General features: G+C 43.4%; 1 protein-coding gene across 1 annotated transcript in view; it reads right to left on the bottom strand.

Annotated features, from left to right (window-relative positions):
• Positions 1 to 17,601, bottom strand: part of gfra4a (GDNF family receptor alpha 4a) — a 122,418-nt gene that overhangs the window by 14,265 nt on the left and 90,552 nt on the right. The window contains exons 2-6 of the mRNA XM_068581036.1: positions 14,063 to 14,344; positions 12,192 to 12,272; positions 6,027 to 6,366; positions 3,199 to 3,308; positions 1,329 to 1,463 (exon numbers count right to left, since the gene is read on the bottom strand). Coding sequence (XP_068437137.1) covers positions 1,329 to 1,463; positions 3,199 to 3,308; positions 6,027 to 6,366; positions 12,192 to 12,272; positions 14,063 to 14,344 — 948 coding nt within the window. The remainder of the gene's footprint in view (positions 1 to 1,328; positions 1,464 to 3,198; positions 3,309 to 6,026; positions 6,367 to 12,191; positions 12,273 to 14,062; positions 14,345 to 17,601) is intronic.

The following is a 17,601-nucleotide window of genomic DNA, read 5'->3' on the forward strand; positions in this document are numbered from 1 at the left end:
TGTTGTTGTCGGGTGAATAAAATCTACAACAAAAGCTAAACGACTGCGGCGGATTTGGAGGATAATCCTTACGTAACGTCAGCAGCAGTTTATCAGTCACTGATGTCTTCATTTTGGTATTTGTTCTGCCGCCGTGACAAAAAAACTTTGGTTTCTAAAAAAATAATAATTCTGCAGTGATAAATTTCTTGACGTAATCTAATCAAGCAGATAATATACGTGGTAACCCATCGCAGTGCTCCGCCAGCTATTAATAACACTGGTCTGTCACTGCCGCCATCACTCAGGGGGTTGTTTGTCTGTGAGTCTTATTTATTAATATTATATTAATAACGACTGAAGTAAACACATGGGGGGGGGCATCGCTGTGGCACTGATGTGACACGAGCGCCGTCCCTCCCAACGGAGAATATTAGTGTCGGAGGGACTTTCTTTTGTTCTTCCTTAAGGATGAACCAGCCTGGTCTCTCTGTCGTCAGACAATAAGCGTGCAATGACGCCGCCGTTCTTTCTTTATTTCACGCCACGAAGTCGGATCTGATTGCAATGCAAATGCATGAATATGTCATACTCCGAATGAGTGAGGTAGCATACAACGTGAGGAAGACTCCTTGTGGTCGGTGGGTCAAACAAACACTGGACGTTGAACCAGGAGACCTGTGTCCGTGTCCCAAAGTGTTTGTGATGTGTTTTCTACATGGATGTTTTGCTGATTGCTGTCTTCTATTGTCCAAATATTGTTTAACTGATCATTGAAACAAACAATACATATGTTAGAATGATTACATTTGGTATCTTTTAAAATGTTGAATACTTCTTGAACTATTCCGTTTTATTTTCTGTACATTTCATCCACTTGCATGATTTCTAAATGCCGTTTCAAAACTCTCTCCATCAGCACAATAATGCAATGTGTTTTTATTTGTAGTTGTAATACTTTAATATCGGTTATAATGAAATGTAATGAAGCAATTGTTGTTGAATAAAACAACATTTTTTAAATAAATGAGGAAAAAAAAATCTCACTTTGAAAAGCCTTTAAAACAAAATAAATTCCTCTCTTGGTCATTGCAGAAACTATGCGTGAACGATGTTCTTTTGTCCGTCTGTGCACACGATTGACCTCAAAGCCGACCTCGCTGATATGTAACACCTTAAAAGAGGTTTTAGGCTAACCCGCTGAGATCTTATCGTACATCAGAGTCTTTTGAGGTGTCAAAACATCATCGATTATTTTGTTCACGACTACAGACTTTGTTCATTCTCACGCCTGTCTCTCTTGCTTGTTGTTACTGTTGCTGTGTTGCCAGAGGTCAGCTGTTACTCACTCAAGCAGAAGTTGTCGTGGAAGGAAGTCAGGAAGTCCGTGCATTGCTCCCTGTGGTTGCCGCTCGCTGCGCAGGAGCACCAGGGCCCCACGTTGGATGTGGAGTTGTCAAGATAGTTGGGATTTATTGTGCTTCCTGTTGAGAGGAAAAAGGGGAAACAATAGTGTTCTGTATGTGTACAAAGACGTATTACAACTCCTCACATTACTAGGTTTACACAAACAAAGATCACAAGAATACGAATATATTTTGTTCATTTGGGCTTAATATCTAACTTGTTTTGAATGTCTTTGGTTATTTAAGCGGCTCTGGATGGATGGATGGATAGATGGATAGATAGATACGTTATTAACTACCTGCAGTCCAGTGCCATTTTAAGCTGCTTTTTTTTAAAAAAAAAAGAAAAAAGTAATTTCTTTATGAAAATTACTTTAGAAAAAGAGACGTTTTGGCTGAAAAGTTTGGTGTAAAAGCCATTTTTTCAGTTTGAGCTGAAATCTGGCTGATTTAATCACCTTATGTTTAGCCTGATTATGACTTTACCCTCATTACCATAATCAAATAAATGTGTTTTCATTGCAATTCCTCTTATCATAGTGTTGCTGTAACCAGGTTAAGTTATTGGAGTGCATGTGAATGTATTCACTGTGAGAGGAATAGCAATGGAGGAACGTGATGGAAGTTCAGCAGGCACCCTGATGATGAAATGTTGACTGGTTCAATCCCAGTTGCTGACAGGGCTCGACATTATGGATGTATGTTTCCCATTTCAGAGAAATTGCAAACCAATTTCTGCTACAATTTTCTCTGATCTTTCGTGGAAGGCATCTACGTGTATTTCAAAATGTGATTTTCTTTGTCAGTCGAAAAAAAAAGAGACAGAGCCGCTTGATCTCCCAGAGAATATTATTTGATGCAACAACAGATCGAGCCCCAACTGCAAGTACAGTAGCGGTTGTTCGGCTTTTCTTAGCGTTAGTTGGTGTTAGTTTCCTTCGTGGACTTTGATGAGTGCAGCGACCTGCAGTGCAAAGTCCAGCCACTATCACACAGGTCTCGCGGATGTATTATTGTGATTCTTTTCAGCCTTTGGAGCTTTTCAACAGGAAGTGATTGGGAAATCATTCCTCAGAAAGGGTAATAAAGCCTGGTGGCTTCTATTTTCTTCCCTTTTTTTATTTTTTTAAAGAGGTGGGAAATAGAATTGCTGCACTTTGAGGCAGTGTGGATAAAAAAAAGTTTTGATTTACCTCCATTGATTTTCTGGGTCCCAGACTTCTAAACAACAACACCTCAGAGTTTCACTTCTACTTCAGTTGTCTGGAATGGCCAATCACTGGTGAACACCTTTCTGTCTCTGTATCTCTTTATCCGCCTCCCTCGGTCCCTCTAAGTTAACAAACTAAACAACACCCTCCTCTCCCTCCCCACCGCTTCTTGCAGGAGTTCAGTTTCAGTATTGTTGTCCCATAATGACATGTTTAGATTGAGTGGGTATAGAAAAAACAAAGCTTTTGTGCATTGTGTGATCTTTTGTTAAGTTTTTATCTCAAGTACAATAAGCTGCATTGTGTGCCCCTGCCTGCACCCACTCATCGTTACGTCAGGGATAATTCTCTCAAAACACCAGTCAATAGTTGTAATTGCACTTATAATGCCAACGACTTGGCCGGCGTGCTGCAGCCACATTAATCAGCGCTCCATCGATTGTTGCGCCGCGCTTCTCATCACAATCGTCCATTCATTCTTTTGAGTCCTGTGCGGTGCACTTGTCCGCTCTCCGCCTTCCTCCCCTCGAAAACCTTTTTGTTCCTGATCTATCACAGAAGGCGGGTGAGCCGGAGCTGGCACAGAAAGATTTAGTTCTTACCAATCAGGCCGGTGTACGCGAGTAGACACGCTCCGTAGTTCTCCTGCTTGCAGCCACTGGCGCTCTGCTCGGAAGGTTGGCAATCATACTGGAACTGTGCCCAGCGAGACCTGTGGGAGCAATAACATGCCATCCATCATTTACCCGTGCCTGGCTGCTGCACACATGGTGTCACTGAGGGCCGGCCGCGGCACTGGTGCTTTCTCCCCGCGACTGGATGTGGATCCGACACCCACGACGCTCATCTGCCTACCTACCCTCCTACATCAACTCCCTCCACCCTTCACAGATTTCCCCACTCAGCAGCACTTCAGCCGCCTCTCCAGTCACCCCTGGCGACAATCATCCCTCTTTTTCCTTGCCTCCCCACTTTCCTCAGCGAGTTGTGTTCTGGAAGGCTGCCAGGCTGTAAAGAGTCAATGAGGGGCAGAGATAGGCCTTGGCTCTGCTCTCTGAATACCGTAGGCGCTGTCTGGCAGGCCTGGCCACGAGGAGATTAGACAAATATGGATCTTCCATCCAAATATTTCCACCCACAGCCGCTCTGCCTTCCTTCCTTCACCTTTCCTGCCAGTCGCCGAGACATCTACCCTCATCATCGTCATCATCGTGCAAGGCCATCGCGGCCATCATATCGCATCAGCGGCCCCCGTCGACTGGCATTTGTAACAGGATCCCCTGGGGGCACCACGACTCCTTGCTCTTCCCTCGTTTGTCATGTCATTGTAATGATGTGCGTAAAACTCATAGGCTGTGCGCTAACTGAAGGCATCCTCTGCAGGCTGGCGGTTAATGCCAGCTGACTGGTGCGGGATTGGTGAGCCAGGCAGAGGCCTTGAGATGCCCCCATCCATCGGGGCAGCAGTGGAGGATAATGCCTGATCGATAGCCGTGACAGATGAAGCCCTTTGTCTTTCTGACATTTGAAGAGGAACTAGATTAAACGCTGGCCACCATTTGCTGTCAGCGAGATGAGGCTGACTGGATGGGTACGAGAACGCCTTTTTTTCCAGACTCCAGTGATTGAGAAAGATACACTCGCTGAATTTTAATGACTTCTTAGTTTTCTGATTGGACGTTGACAGTTAATTAAAATTCAAATGACATATTTGTTTCCATCAATGTCTCATACACACAAGAGTTTAACACAAAATAAATATGCTTATGCGGAAAACTTGTACAGACAGGACCATGATGCTGTCTTGGCTGTACATTGATATATATTTTCGGAGCACTTTGGCAGGAAAGTCATGTGTGAATCCCAAGTGATAATGTGGCCGCTCTAATAATCACTACTTCACACGGCAGCTTCTTGCCTGGCTAAAAATGTATGCAGAGATTAATTTAACTAATTAAATAGTTAATGACTGTAACAATTGAAGGAAATAAACACAGCTGACTAATTAAATCTATATGAGCATATCATACCAGCCGGACCTATCTTCCAAGTTACACAATGCCATTTAATGTCCTAAGGGGAAGTCATTGTGCGAGGCCACCACATCAACAAAGCCCTTCAAATTAAACACAACAGCGGTGATGATAGCGCCGCATTAGCCACCGCTGTGCTGTTTTGCAGTATTTGGTGATGGTGTATTGCATTGTGTCTCTGCGAAAGAGGTGTTGCTACAAGCGGGGTGACATTGTGACCAGGGCTAGTTGGCAAATTAGCTAACTGCTAACAAGCTAGCTAGCCGGGATGCTAAATTATGAATCTTACTTTGGCAAAGGCATGACTCGCATCTGATCTGCTTCTGATGATATTACTCTTTGCTTCTCTTGGTTGGATTTTTAGGTTTTAGGTATGAGGAGCGAGATTGTATTGAGTTAGGGAACAAATATCAGGGAAAGTCAATCAGAGTCTGTTTGAGGAAAATAAATCGCAGACAAAACCAGTACACTATGATCCATAATGGATCTCTAGGTTAGCTAGCTTGCGAACAAGACAGTTAACTTCCTCGCTAACGGAATAGAAAGGTCTGGAGTCGTTTAAAGATATTTATAACAGTCTACAAACAATGCCCCTGTCGTGGAGTTTATAGGATAAAAGTGCTAAAAGGCTAAGCTAGCTTCCTCCATTTCAAACTCTACTTTCCCGTAAAGGTCAGCACTGTCAAGATGGATTGTTATTTGAGCACATTTGTGTTGGTTGTCCAGTCTGTATTCCCTCACAGACTATTCCTCAAGCATGTCAATTGTAGAATAGCTGTCCATTGTGGAACAGCAGGGAGCCGAAGAAAACAAGTGGCTGGTGAAGCTGGTCAAACTTCTAACAAGTCAAAGATACCCAGATTGTTTTCTAAGGAGTTGGAAGATCAAACAATATTTTGGATGAGTCCTAAGTAACCTCAGGCAGGTGTTTGCCCACAAAAAAAAGAAGAAAAACCCAATATGCTGATATCGTGTATCAAAGCTTGTTTCTCTATTTATTTAGGAGTCAAACTTCTCCCTCTAATCTTGAAAAAATAATCATTCCAGCTTTAAATCTTGGACATCAGAGCTTCAGAGTAACCCTTGAACACACCGTATTTTTCCAAATCAATCTATCACGGATTACTTATTCCCTTACCGGCCTTTTTAACTCTCAAATCACTAAGAATGACACAAAAGAATGTTTAAGCAATATCTAATAGGTATAGTGTGCTCAGCATTGATGTACGTGTACATCTTTTGTAGTAACTCAACAAAAACATGTAAAACAACTGTGATCCTTTAACAGAAGCCCCAGCAAAAGATCAGCTCAGTGAATCGAGTGATGCCAACACAGGAAATTAAGTAGAAAACGTTCGTGGCTGCAGGTAGTATAACACAAAATTTCCATTTTCTACCTGCACACATAGTCCGCTTTGCAGATCCGCAGCTGGGCCAGGCAGTTGGGCTTTTCCTTGTCTTCGTAGGAGCAGGACGGCACGATGGTTTGGCGGCGGCGCTCTGAGCAGGCCGTGTCGGTGCAGGGACAGAACAGCAGCTCGTTGGTGTAGTCAGGGGGGACGCGGTCAAAGAACTTCCTCAGCGCCTTGTTGCACTTCGGTCGGTTGCATGGCCCCGAGCGGGCAGACGGCTGGATGCAAGACGAGACGTACTCCGTACGAAGCTTCTGACAGGTCTCATCTATGTTACACGCCTTGGCGGCATCCAGGCAGCGGTTCACCGTTGTTACTTCAGATTCTAGACGGAAGCAGAAGAAGACACAAATGGGAAGCAGAAAGTATTTCATCCTACTGTGTGGTTTGAGAAAATCAAATCCCAGGCAATGTTTATCAATGATTCCCAGGCCTAATTGAAGTCGGTATTGACTTTCTACTCTTACCTCACATGCAGTGTTGCACTTACAGATGAAAAACAGAAATGTGTGTCTTGAAGTACAAACTAAACCAAAATGATGATTATATGTAATAGCCCCCCTTGCAATGAATAGAACATGAATGGCGTTTAAATGTTGCACGAGCTCGGGCACTGGATGTGTTTCAGCGGAGGCCTAATGGCTGAATATTTCATTCTGCTGGGTTAATGCAGAGTGGCAGTGCTGAAAAAGTGGCTGCTCCATCTCTCCAACCGCACAACAAGGCCTGTAATTACTGCTCCTTTCCTTCCATCCATCTATCCATCTTCTCAACAATCCCTCTCCATGCAGCTGCCCGGCCTCCACCACCACACACACGATCACCTGACTCCCTCCGTCCCTCGCCATCTTCCTCCATCGCTGTGTGTCTGCCACTCTCAGCGCTGCCATTACCCACTACTCCATCTGTTTCTTCTTTTTCTCCTCAATCCCCTATTCTTTAACTTTGTCTATCTCTGCCTCTCTCAGTGCCCATGCTCCCTCTGACTTGCGCGGTAATGAGCCACCTCTGCGGAGGCAGCGGAGAGTCCCTTTCAAAACTGTCTTTTTTTGGCTGCATTATTTCCCAATCCATCATGTGTGTGTGTGTTTTTTTCTCCCAAGCAACCTCACAGTCAATACAGCCATGATGACGTTGAGCTTCTCTGGCAGGTAGCACCGCTCATTAGTTTGTAAACTGCCTGTAGTTGTGTCTCCTGGTGACTTTGGTTATCACCAAGCTGTCACATGAAATATGAGTGGCCTGAGAGAGCGAGCTAACAATCCCTGACAAAACATAGGTTATTCCCATCTTAACTGCTAAGCAGGCGGGGGGGAGGACCTGATGCAACGCCAGGTCGGGATGACAAATCGCATCCAGTGGCCTCATGCGGAGGAATTTGCACACAAGCTTTCATGTGAAATCATTGTCATCATATTTTACCAATTGTTTTTTTTCCCATTGCTCTTATCCAGGGACAACAAACACACTTTTACACTTCATAACGGCCCATTACAAAACCACATGTCTTATTGGACCCACACACTGCTTTGAGGCCATCTATGTCCCCTTAGGCCTCTGCCATGGTAAGCTAACCATTTTGTAATCAAACAGGATCCCTTAAACTGTCCACACAAACACTAAATACCACTTTACATAAATGCAAACCCTAAACATGGACAGTGAGTAGCAGCGATGGGGCTCAGTGGTCGAGCAGGTCATCCTTCAATCAGATCGGCAGTCTGATCGTTGGCTCCGCCAGTCCATGTCGATGTTTCTTTGGGCAAGGCCCTTAACCTCAATTTGCTCCTGAAAGCTGTGCCGTCGGTGTATTGTGGCACCTTGCATGGTAACCATTAGTGTATGAATGTGTGTGAATGACATGTAGTGTGAAAGCACTTTGAGTGGTTGAAAGACTAGAAAGGGTTATACAAGAACAAACCCACTTACCATGTATTGGCAGAAATGCAATGTAATAAAAATGTTTGTAATAACCGTTTATATCTCACTACGGAGCGGGCCTTATTCTCGGTGTCGGCCGCCATGTTTCTACTGTAGCCCAGAATGGACAAACCAAACACTGGCTCTGGAAAGCGTCATTCATGTTTTCACGTCGGCCACCGTAGTTCTTCTACGCGCTTGACAAACATGGTCGAAGTTTCAGTTGGTCTGCAACCTCACTGCTAGATGCCACCAAATCTCACACACTGCACCTTTAAGCTTGAACAGAAACAGTCCGTAATAAAGTCCCATGAGCCTTTGTACTCTTTTAGCTCAGGGCAATCAATAGCAGGCACAACTGGATTCTTCCAGCCGCCACAACATACAATTTTAATTATCATCACACAATCTTTGTCAATGTGAAAACATGGACATGAACTTCATCCAATATAGATTGGTGTAAAATGTATTTGTTCGTGTATCAGATACTCACAAGTTGTAGGTGGGTTTTAAAGGCATGTTCCATCTCTCCAGACCTCTACAGAGAGTAATGTTTTTTGTTGCTAAAGAATACTCTTTTTTTTTTTGCCATGATGATTGATGTTGAAATCTATTGTAACTAGCCAATTACAGCAGTCATCCTTCAGCAAAGAGCAAACTCCAAACCCTTTTATTTATCCTACAAGGGGAGAGTAGTTGATGTTAAAATTGCTTCTTTTTAAGGGTCTTTGTTCACCTAATCTGGATGTAAAAACCTTCAAAATAAAGCTTCACACTTCACCCTCATTGTATCCTTTTGGATCCTAGTTTCCTTATTTCTTTACCGAGCTTTGTGAGCAACCTGATAAAGAAAATAAAACTGTTGGCGTTTATCTTGCTAGGAAGGTGCATGAAGTAGAAAATCTAAGTGAGGAAAAACAATTTACACCCCTCTTAGAGGCCAATGGTGCATTAAAAAGCCTCTTTGTTGGTGCAGATCACCTAATGTGTTAAACAGAGACACTTTCTTAAAACCACTGACTTCACGTTAACTGATGTATTGCTAAAGGGTGACGTAATCTGTTGTTAGAATACTCCTCAAAACATGATGAGCTGTAGCTCCGGCTTGCATCTTTGAAAAGGGTCATTTGTCTGTTTGAGGGAGATATGCTATGAGGGCAGAAAAACAGCCATTAATCAGGTCTTTGTTGTTTCGGCAGTCGACTTGTCGCGATGCATGGCATGGATGGCAACTTTGACCTCGCCAGGAGTCGCTGGAGTGAAATTTACGAGGAGGCTGAGCACAGGGCGGGTCTGATGCTGCTGTAATTCAAAGCAGCCTCAAATGCGGTGTCATTTTAACAAGCAGCTTATGTATGAGGTCAGAAAAATGCACTATGAAGCGTGTGAAAAGGGGACGTCCACTGAAGCCGAATGTTTTAGGCTTACATTAATCTTTACCGCCTCACACAGACCGGTAACCACAGTTTATCTAAAAATCTCACTTAATTATGATAAACAAGCCCAGGGAAAACTGTAATGTACATTTTCTGAAAATGTGGGATTGCTGCAAGCTTCTGCAGCTTGTCTATAATTAATATAATGAACTCTAACATATGCCAAAAAGCTACATACAAGCATTAACCCTTCCAATCATGTTTTTAGCTGTAGATATGTCTGGAAGTAGATGCCTGCCCTGGAATAAAAAGAACTGAAGTCATTCATTTTTGAAAAAAACAACAAAAGTGTAAAATATGAAAGCAGAATGGTATTTAATAGTTCACGGTCGAGGGAGCAGTTAAAGTACCAGTGTGTAGGATTAAATGGCACCTGAGGTTCATGGAGGGCTCGAAATAAGCTGGCTGAGATGTGAAAACACCCACGAAAAATGAAGGAAGCCTGCTGCAGTGAACAGCACCTCTGCTGTGGGTGTGTTTATGTACACGATTATCTGACCACCGGAGGTCAAAATCAGCTAATTATATATTTTATTGTTTGAGGGAAACATTTTTGAATACCGGTTTTGCGTCTAGCCAGAACCCTGACGTTCTAAGTAAGGCAATAGTTTAGCAACGTTATCCAAACATCGTCTTTAAATTGGTCAAGCAATGAATCCTTGACGTTTTACTGAAATGTTCCCTCAATGCACAACAAAACTGTGCCTGCAAAACAAGCAAAGTTGAACCAGGAGGTGAGACTGTTAACTGTGATTTTGACCTATTTACAACACACACACACACACACACGTCTCAATTAACCAAGAAGTTAAAGCCACAGTTAGTAACTCTTATAATAAGACAGTTTGAGTAAATACGAGTCTTATTGAAGTAATTTTGAAATCTCTACTCAAACTATCACTAGATCCTATAAATACCATATGACACAGATAATCTATGAAAACAATCTAGTTCCTCTGCCTCATTTTAACGCAATGGCATTTTTGCAGAAATCCACCTTCCCTGGGAAAAAAAACGCACCAATCAGAGCCGAGGAGTCTCTAACGCAGCCGTCAATCACTGAGCTCCGATCAAACTGTCAAACGAGGCAGCGCTGATCAAATTGCTGTTACTGCATTGCCTCCTTCTCCCATCAAATGTTCACGAGAAACGTATTCCAGTGTGCTGTAAAATTAGCTCCTGGTTGCTGAGGCCGGTGGGAGGTTGGCGGCGCTCGCTTTTGGCTCGACTGTTGACAATCACTTTGGTGAGTACAATATTATCATAATCATTCAAAATCATGTTTAAACCTGTGGAAATCCGTTCCAAGTTGTAATACACCAGACTCCTCCTCTAATGGGCTTGTGTGCACACACAGTACTGTGGGAAAACACGATATTTAAGATGTTTAATGAACTCTCCTGTAAAGCTGTGTTTCGTTTCCATGGCCCCTGATCTCCACATTAGGAACTAGCGTAGTTTAACTGTTACTCAACCTGAACATAACCTGAATTTACCTTTAGGGCTTTTACACAAACGGCCTCCTGAACTGGCCCCACACCACTGTTAAATAATTTGCCTTTCTTCTCCCTGTGGTATAAAAGAAAAGCATGAGCAGTTTGCTAACGTCAGCTTGAATTACTTCAGGTTTGAAGTCATAAAATTTGTATTTGACACTGATCCCTTATTGCATTAGACGCTGTCAACATACAAAACTGCCTTGTGCAACTTTAATAGCACAAGGTTACCCATGACTCCAAGGTAAATATAACAAATATCGCTGCTTGTCCAGGTTGGAGAAAACCTGAAACCATTCTCTCCAGCTCATCAAAATGACGATATATGTCTCAGAAACCCGCCCACATGCAATTCATTACCCTGTAGTAGAACCAATATCGCTGATTTAATTAGCATATTACTTATAATTTCCAATCTTTATGTATAATTAGAATGTGTAACCTTACATTGCACTTGCTGCCTTTACAACATATTGATTTAGTGCAGGTGTAAATGTATTAGCAAACCAATTAGATGGTTTCTTAATAGTGTTTTAATAATAATAATAATAATATTTGACCGTATTTAACCGTTTAAATTAAGCTGTGTTCTCCCTTTGAGATGACAGTATCCACTTCTTCAGACTTGTTTGTGTATGTAGGGCCTTTATCATTACACTGTATGGCACATGCATGGATGCCTTCCACACTAATCACTTCATTCAAGTCATTATTTAAGTTTCGCAGACTCTCCATCTCGGCTCTACTCATCCGGAGTATAATTGCTATCTGAGAAAACAATGCACTTGACTTTATGTCCTCTCCAGTGAAACAAAACATTAATTAACTCCTCCTTTGTGTGCAGCCTCTCTCTTTTCCAAACCTCCAGCGTTGTTTGAGTAAACAAACCAGCTGTCTGTCTTCCATTTTCTTCTTCTCGCTTCCTGTGTCTCTCGTCTCCCTCTCGCTACTTTCCCTGACTTTCTTCTTCCGGTTTCTCTCTGTTCTTCACCCTCTCTGCCTCTCCCCCTGCTTGAGTTTCGCTGCTACCAGACGCATTAAAATAAATAGGTAATTAATCTGTGCCTGCGAGGCTAACAGCAGCACATACCTGCCCTGCGGCCTGCCCGCCGGTTCGGAGACAAGACAGAAGCAAAGTGTGGGTTGTTATTCATCAAACACACCACATATACCTCCATGCTCGCGTCAAAACGACGCAGGGTAAAATCTTGATTGTCTCTTTCTTTGACACACAACTTTGTCGGGGACACACTAGTTTGTGTTTTTGGGACGCTGCAGAGCAACACCTGCAAACTCACCTGCAGCAATGGAGGCCAGACGCACGTAGTCAGAGCCCCTCTCCTCTGGCTCGTAGGGGAAGTCCTCCACCAGGCTGAGTCCTGCCAACATAGAAGAGAGAGAGGTAACTTCTCTTGTGCTGACAACCCCAAAACTAATGCCGTACTTTTCTTCTCCTCTTAAGTGCAGAATTGGTCTTTTCAGTGTCCCGAAACACTGACACAGACACTCATATCATAAAAGTTGCATACAAAGTTTCGAGGCTTGGACGAAATAATTCATGCATTGCCGGATTAACCCGTCAGGAGACGCTGGGGCACCGAATCTGCTGTTGGAGCGACATCGTGACATCGCACCCCTTATCTACTAGCCGATGTGCATTTCGTATCGACCCTGTCGAGAAGCAGAGCTCGGACCAGATGACGAGACGCCAACCAGTACCATGGAAATACAAACACATTGGTACAGTAGTTCATGCCTTCTACTACACACGGCCCCTATAACTAATAGTATATCATGAATATATTAAATGCTGGTATAACACTAGCTTGCACCATGCATTTGGTGTGTCAATAAAACGACTATATTTAGAAATGTACTATATAATAAAGGAACTTACTTACTTTACATTCTACTTTAGGTCTGGTTGATAAAACCAAGGCATGGAGCGACTTAATGGGCTGTCTGGAGCCCCGAGGGCAGTCGCCCACTTAAAATCCAGCCTCAACTTTAGTGGACAGAAGTTCAGTTCAGTTCAGTTCAATTCAATAAGTTAAACACTGAATTAAATTAACTACAAAACAAATAAAAGCAGGTTGAATGAGATTGAAAACTAGCTGCAATTTTACTTCAGCAATCGGCACTTTAACTTGTCGGCTTTCAAAGCGGGAGGAGTTTGGTGTGTGAAGAGACCACGTGATCTTTACCCAAACTGCAGTATGACTTCATAAATGCAGCATATTGAGAGAATCGTGTCAAAATATACCAAACACAAAATACGCTGCACCCGCAAAGCATTGTATTAGATGTGCGACTAATTCCTAACCTTTCAAGAGCATTTTAATGAACGTATTCCAGTGTGAAGCAGGCCTTGACTACATGTGGACATATTGTTGAAAATGCTGTAAAAACAATTCTAATGTAATTCATTTTGTCACCAAATTGAACCCAGTTTTACTCTCAATACAAAGACGTCTTTTGAGCTGTAAAACACCAAATAGATGTTCACTGCAGAGGAACCGCTAACCAGCGGGAACATGACAGACATTTAAGTACGAGGTGGTTGACATTCTGCTTAACAGCCTGCAACTTAATACAACCCATCTTCAGGGAGCGTCTGCTTCAGTTGTTTCATACCTTTTTAATAAAGTGTTTGCTGTATATTAAGTTGTTTCACACTCACAGCAGCCTGGAAGTGATGATGGCTGATGGATGAGCTTTATTGTTGGTTTAATTAATTTACTATCTTCATGTGATGGCTTTTGCACTTGCAGGAAACTCGCAGGATATTCACAACGTCGTCAAACTTGTTCAAATGTCCGTTTTGAATATATAACTATATGCTGAATGAATAAAAGTTTCAATGTACATGTACCACAATTGATGGAGTCCAATGGAGGACATGACAATGCTCGTGCAGAGCGCTTGTAATAAGCACAAAAGTGATGCAATACAATTGGCGTGGGTGGAACAAAAGGATTTTTTGACACAATAATCATTCTTTTTTTCAACCTGGAATTAACAGTCGAGCTCTCCGGAGGCGGAGGCCTAATTTGTGTGTAATGGCTTGCACGCGCCCGATAATCCCGAGAACATACTGGAGCTGCTTCCGCCCGCCGCTCAGGAACACGAGCGTCAGATTGCGTGCGCTTTGCGCTAACGCTAGCCTCACCGTGCAGCACGGACTGATGCAGACTCCAGTAGATGCTCAGGCAGTTCTTCTCCTTCTTCATGCCTCGTTTACACTGGCAGCCGTGCAGAGGGGTGGACAGCAGCGCCGTCATGGCATTCTCGCACTGGTTGCGCGCCCCGGGCCCCAGCTTCACGCTGCCGTCCCCCGCCACACACTGCCTGAGGGTGCGCAGTCGCGGGCTGCAGGTGTCGTCGCTGGAGCAGGTGTCTCCGGCGCGCAGACAGTCCCTCCCGCCTGCAGAGAGAGCCATGCGTGGGACTCCTGCAGGGGACGAGAGAGAGAGAGAGAGAGAGAGAGAGAGAGAGAGAGAGAGAGAGAGACAGGCAGACAGACGGGACAGGTTAGTCTCGTGCTGTGGCGGTGAGATCTGGGCGGGAGACGAGTCTGTCGATCGGTTTTCTGCACAGTTTGTTCAGTGAAGCTTTAGTCCAACGTGACATTTCAGAGATTTTGGATGTATGGATAAGACCATCCGCTCAGTGTTAATCCCACACGCTGACCAAACAAACCACACAGCAATGCATCTTCATTGATTTAACCATTATGATGAGGATGAAGATGACCAAGTTGTTGGACCAAGGGTTGTTGTTTTTTTTAATCAAACCGCTCAAAAACCTGTGATTTCTCTGAAGAGAGTGAAGTTAGCTTCCCCGACAAAGGACCCTTTGTTGAAGAAGTCGTAAAAGGACAAACTGCTACACATTTTGAGACTATGAAAAGCACAGCTGGAAGAGAAGTGGGGGAAATACAAGGTGTGTACTGTGCAAGACTCAAAATGGCGACATTTAAACCGAGCTGCAAAAGAATCCGCCATGCAGGAAGCAGCTGAATCGCTCTATTCAAAGCCGCCGGACTCCATTGTCATCGTATTTTTTCCACATACTCGGAAAAATGCCGAAATTTTGACGCAAAAAAATATCTATATGTGCAATGATGAGAATTTTGATGTTCGGATTTGAATACATGAGACGCAGCGCCGGGAAGCTACAGAACGATTTAACCTCAAACATAATGCACACGCCCTTAAAGCAAATTAAAACGGGTGAATTAATGTGCGCTTTTATGGCCCGCTGACTCATTGCTAAAATAATGTAAAATGTATTGAATTTAATTATTGGATTACAGTTTTACATCCCTTGTCAGAAGCAATCAAACTTGGTCAACGAGCCATCTCACTACTGTATTCCTGCATTTTAAAATGACATTCATAAACCCGAGGGGGGGGTGCTAGATTATTCATGAATTCATCTCGCTGTCTCATAGAATACATCTGACACCACTGAGTGGATTTTGATCAAACTTAGGGGGGATGATGCATCTCGCCAATACATCCTGACATGTTTAAAATCACACTGAGTTGTTTCAGCTCAAGTCGAAATGTAAGTGTCATCTTTGTTACAGATTAGCCGAGAGTGGCGCTGCATCTTTTGTAGGGAAACAGCTTGTTTACTGTTGTCTTGTTTCATGTGACGCTAATAACATGCAAGCTTTATTCCCCCTGAGGACAGTAAATACTTGTTTATTCCCAGCTGCCTAACAGCTCTTAGTCTTACTCTTAAAGATGATGTAGTGTTGTTTAATCCACCTATGCGTCTGGTTTGAGATAACACTTGCATATATAAATGTACTAAAGTATGCTTATTATAAGAGTAAACAACAGGCACAACATCTGAGGGATAAATGGCTCCAATGTATTGTTCCAAACTACAAATTAACTGGATCAAGAGCGTACTGGCGGGGACTAGAACATTTCAGACCTCAAAGAGAAGGAAAAAGACGAAGCACAACCTAACACAAGGTCGGATGTCGTATTTGTGAATCCACCAATCGTGAAACTGGCAAATCCATCAATGCCAAGCAGCAGTTGATTGACGTGCTTGTAAATTGATGTCAACATATTTTGACAATGTCATGAGATAGCCGGTTACGATAAAAAAAAATCAAAAAAATCTCTGAAAGTTATCTTTTCTGCATGAGAGTGATTTAGGACAACTTTATAAATGACAAGTGTGCACACTTGCTGAAGAAACATCCGTTTGTCGTGGTCAGCCATGGCTTTCTGCATTGACACAGTTCACCCAAAAATCAACCTGCTCGAGGGAAAGGTCAGGTGGGCAGCACTTGTGAGGATGGAGGATGTTGGGCCCATCCACCCAACCTTAGAGAGAGAGAGAGAGAGAGAGAGAGAGAGAGAGAGAGAGAGAGAGAGAGAGAGAGAGGAGGGAGAGAGAGCGAGAGAGAGAGAGAGAGAGAGAGAGAGAGAGAGAGAGAGAGAGAGAGAGAGAGAGAGAGAGAGAGAGAGACATTCTGAGCATTCACTTTGCTTGAAGATGGGATCAAAGGTATACTTTTCCATCTGAGAGGGATGTTATTCACGAGATGGCTAAAGGTGCCCGAGCTCTCCTGAGCACCAGGCAGGTCAAAGCTAGACTCCAAAAGTGAATGCCCTTTCTTGGGTTTTAAATATCTTTCATAAAGAGCTGGCGCCTGTTTTATTATTATGCGATTTCCTTCCCCCTCCCCTTGTATCCAATTCATTATTTAATGGTAACCCTGGTCAAAGCTGTGCTTAAAAAATTCAAATCTCAGCTTTCCAGCTGACTGGCATCAAATCTCTTTCGTCAGCCGTGTTGCTAAAACGTATGAAGGGATCCTGAGGGATGCCCGCAATTTCCAAAATTGCCCCATCGCAACAGGGTTTTTACGGCAAACAGATCAACCGTCCCCGCACAGATTTATATCCCGTGATGCCAGCACCGAGCACTACAGTGATAACCCCCCAAAAAATGGAAGCGCTCGCTGTTTTTGTTGATTTCTCCCCCGGCCGACTCCGGCTCGCTGAGAGGGAGCTCTCTGAGTGACAGAGCAAAGGAAGCAGCGGGGTTCCTGTGTGTCCGATGCCTGTGACATTCGAGCTGGTGTCACTGTTGCTTTGTCATTTGCATCGACAGCCTGGATTCATGTCGGCCTCCCTTTGTTATCCCCGTCACGAAGCTACCGATGGAATCTTTTCATGGCTCGACTCAGAAGGCCTCAGCTTCATGCGGCTGAAGGAGTGCAGGGGTTTTCACTTCCTAAAAGAGGAGCGAAGACCATGAATATGGTAATCAGTGACAGGAGGGAAGACAACATCTCCTCTTCTCTGACTCCAACAAGTTCTGGTCAAAACATATGAACAGTATTCACATTTAAACCGCTCCGAGTGCAGATATCTGATTCCACTACTTCAGTGTGCTCAAAGAGCTCGTCTCCCATGTGACCTTCTAAAACACATGTACGTAAAGTATGACAGCCCAGTGTGGGGCGGGCTCACAAAAGATATGAATTGTTTCATACAGGACATCATTTGTATATTCCTCTTGCTCCTAAATCTTTTTCAATTTTTGTAGGAATTGTTTTAAATTGTCTGAAAATCCTTACATTCAGAGGGTTTATGCTCTTAAACTTCACGGTTTGCCCTACATGTTGATCGGCGTCATGTTGGACACGTTTCAGGATTCACTGTTTTCATGCTGCTG

This window comes from Clinocottus analis, unplaced genomic scaffold (assembly GCF_023055335.1).
Source record: "Clinocottus analis isolate CAN_PGR_092001 unplaced genomic scaffold, fCliAna1.0.p SCAF_17, whole genome shotgun sequence".
NCBI lineage: Eukaryota > Metazoa > Chordata > Actinopteri > Perciformes > Cottidae > Clinocottus > Clinocottus analis.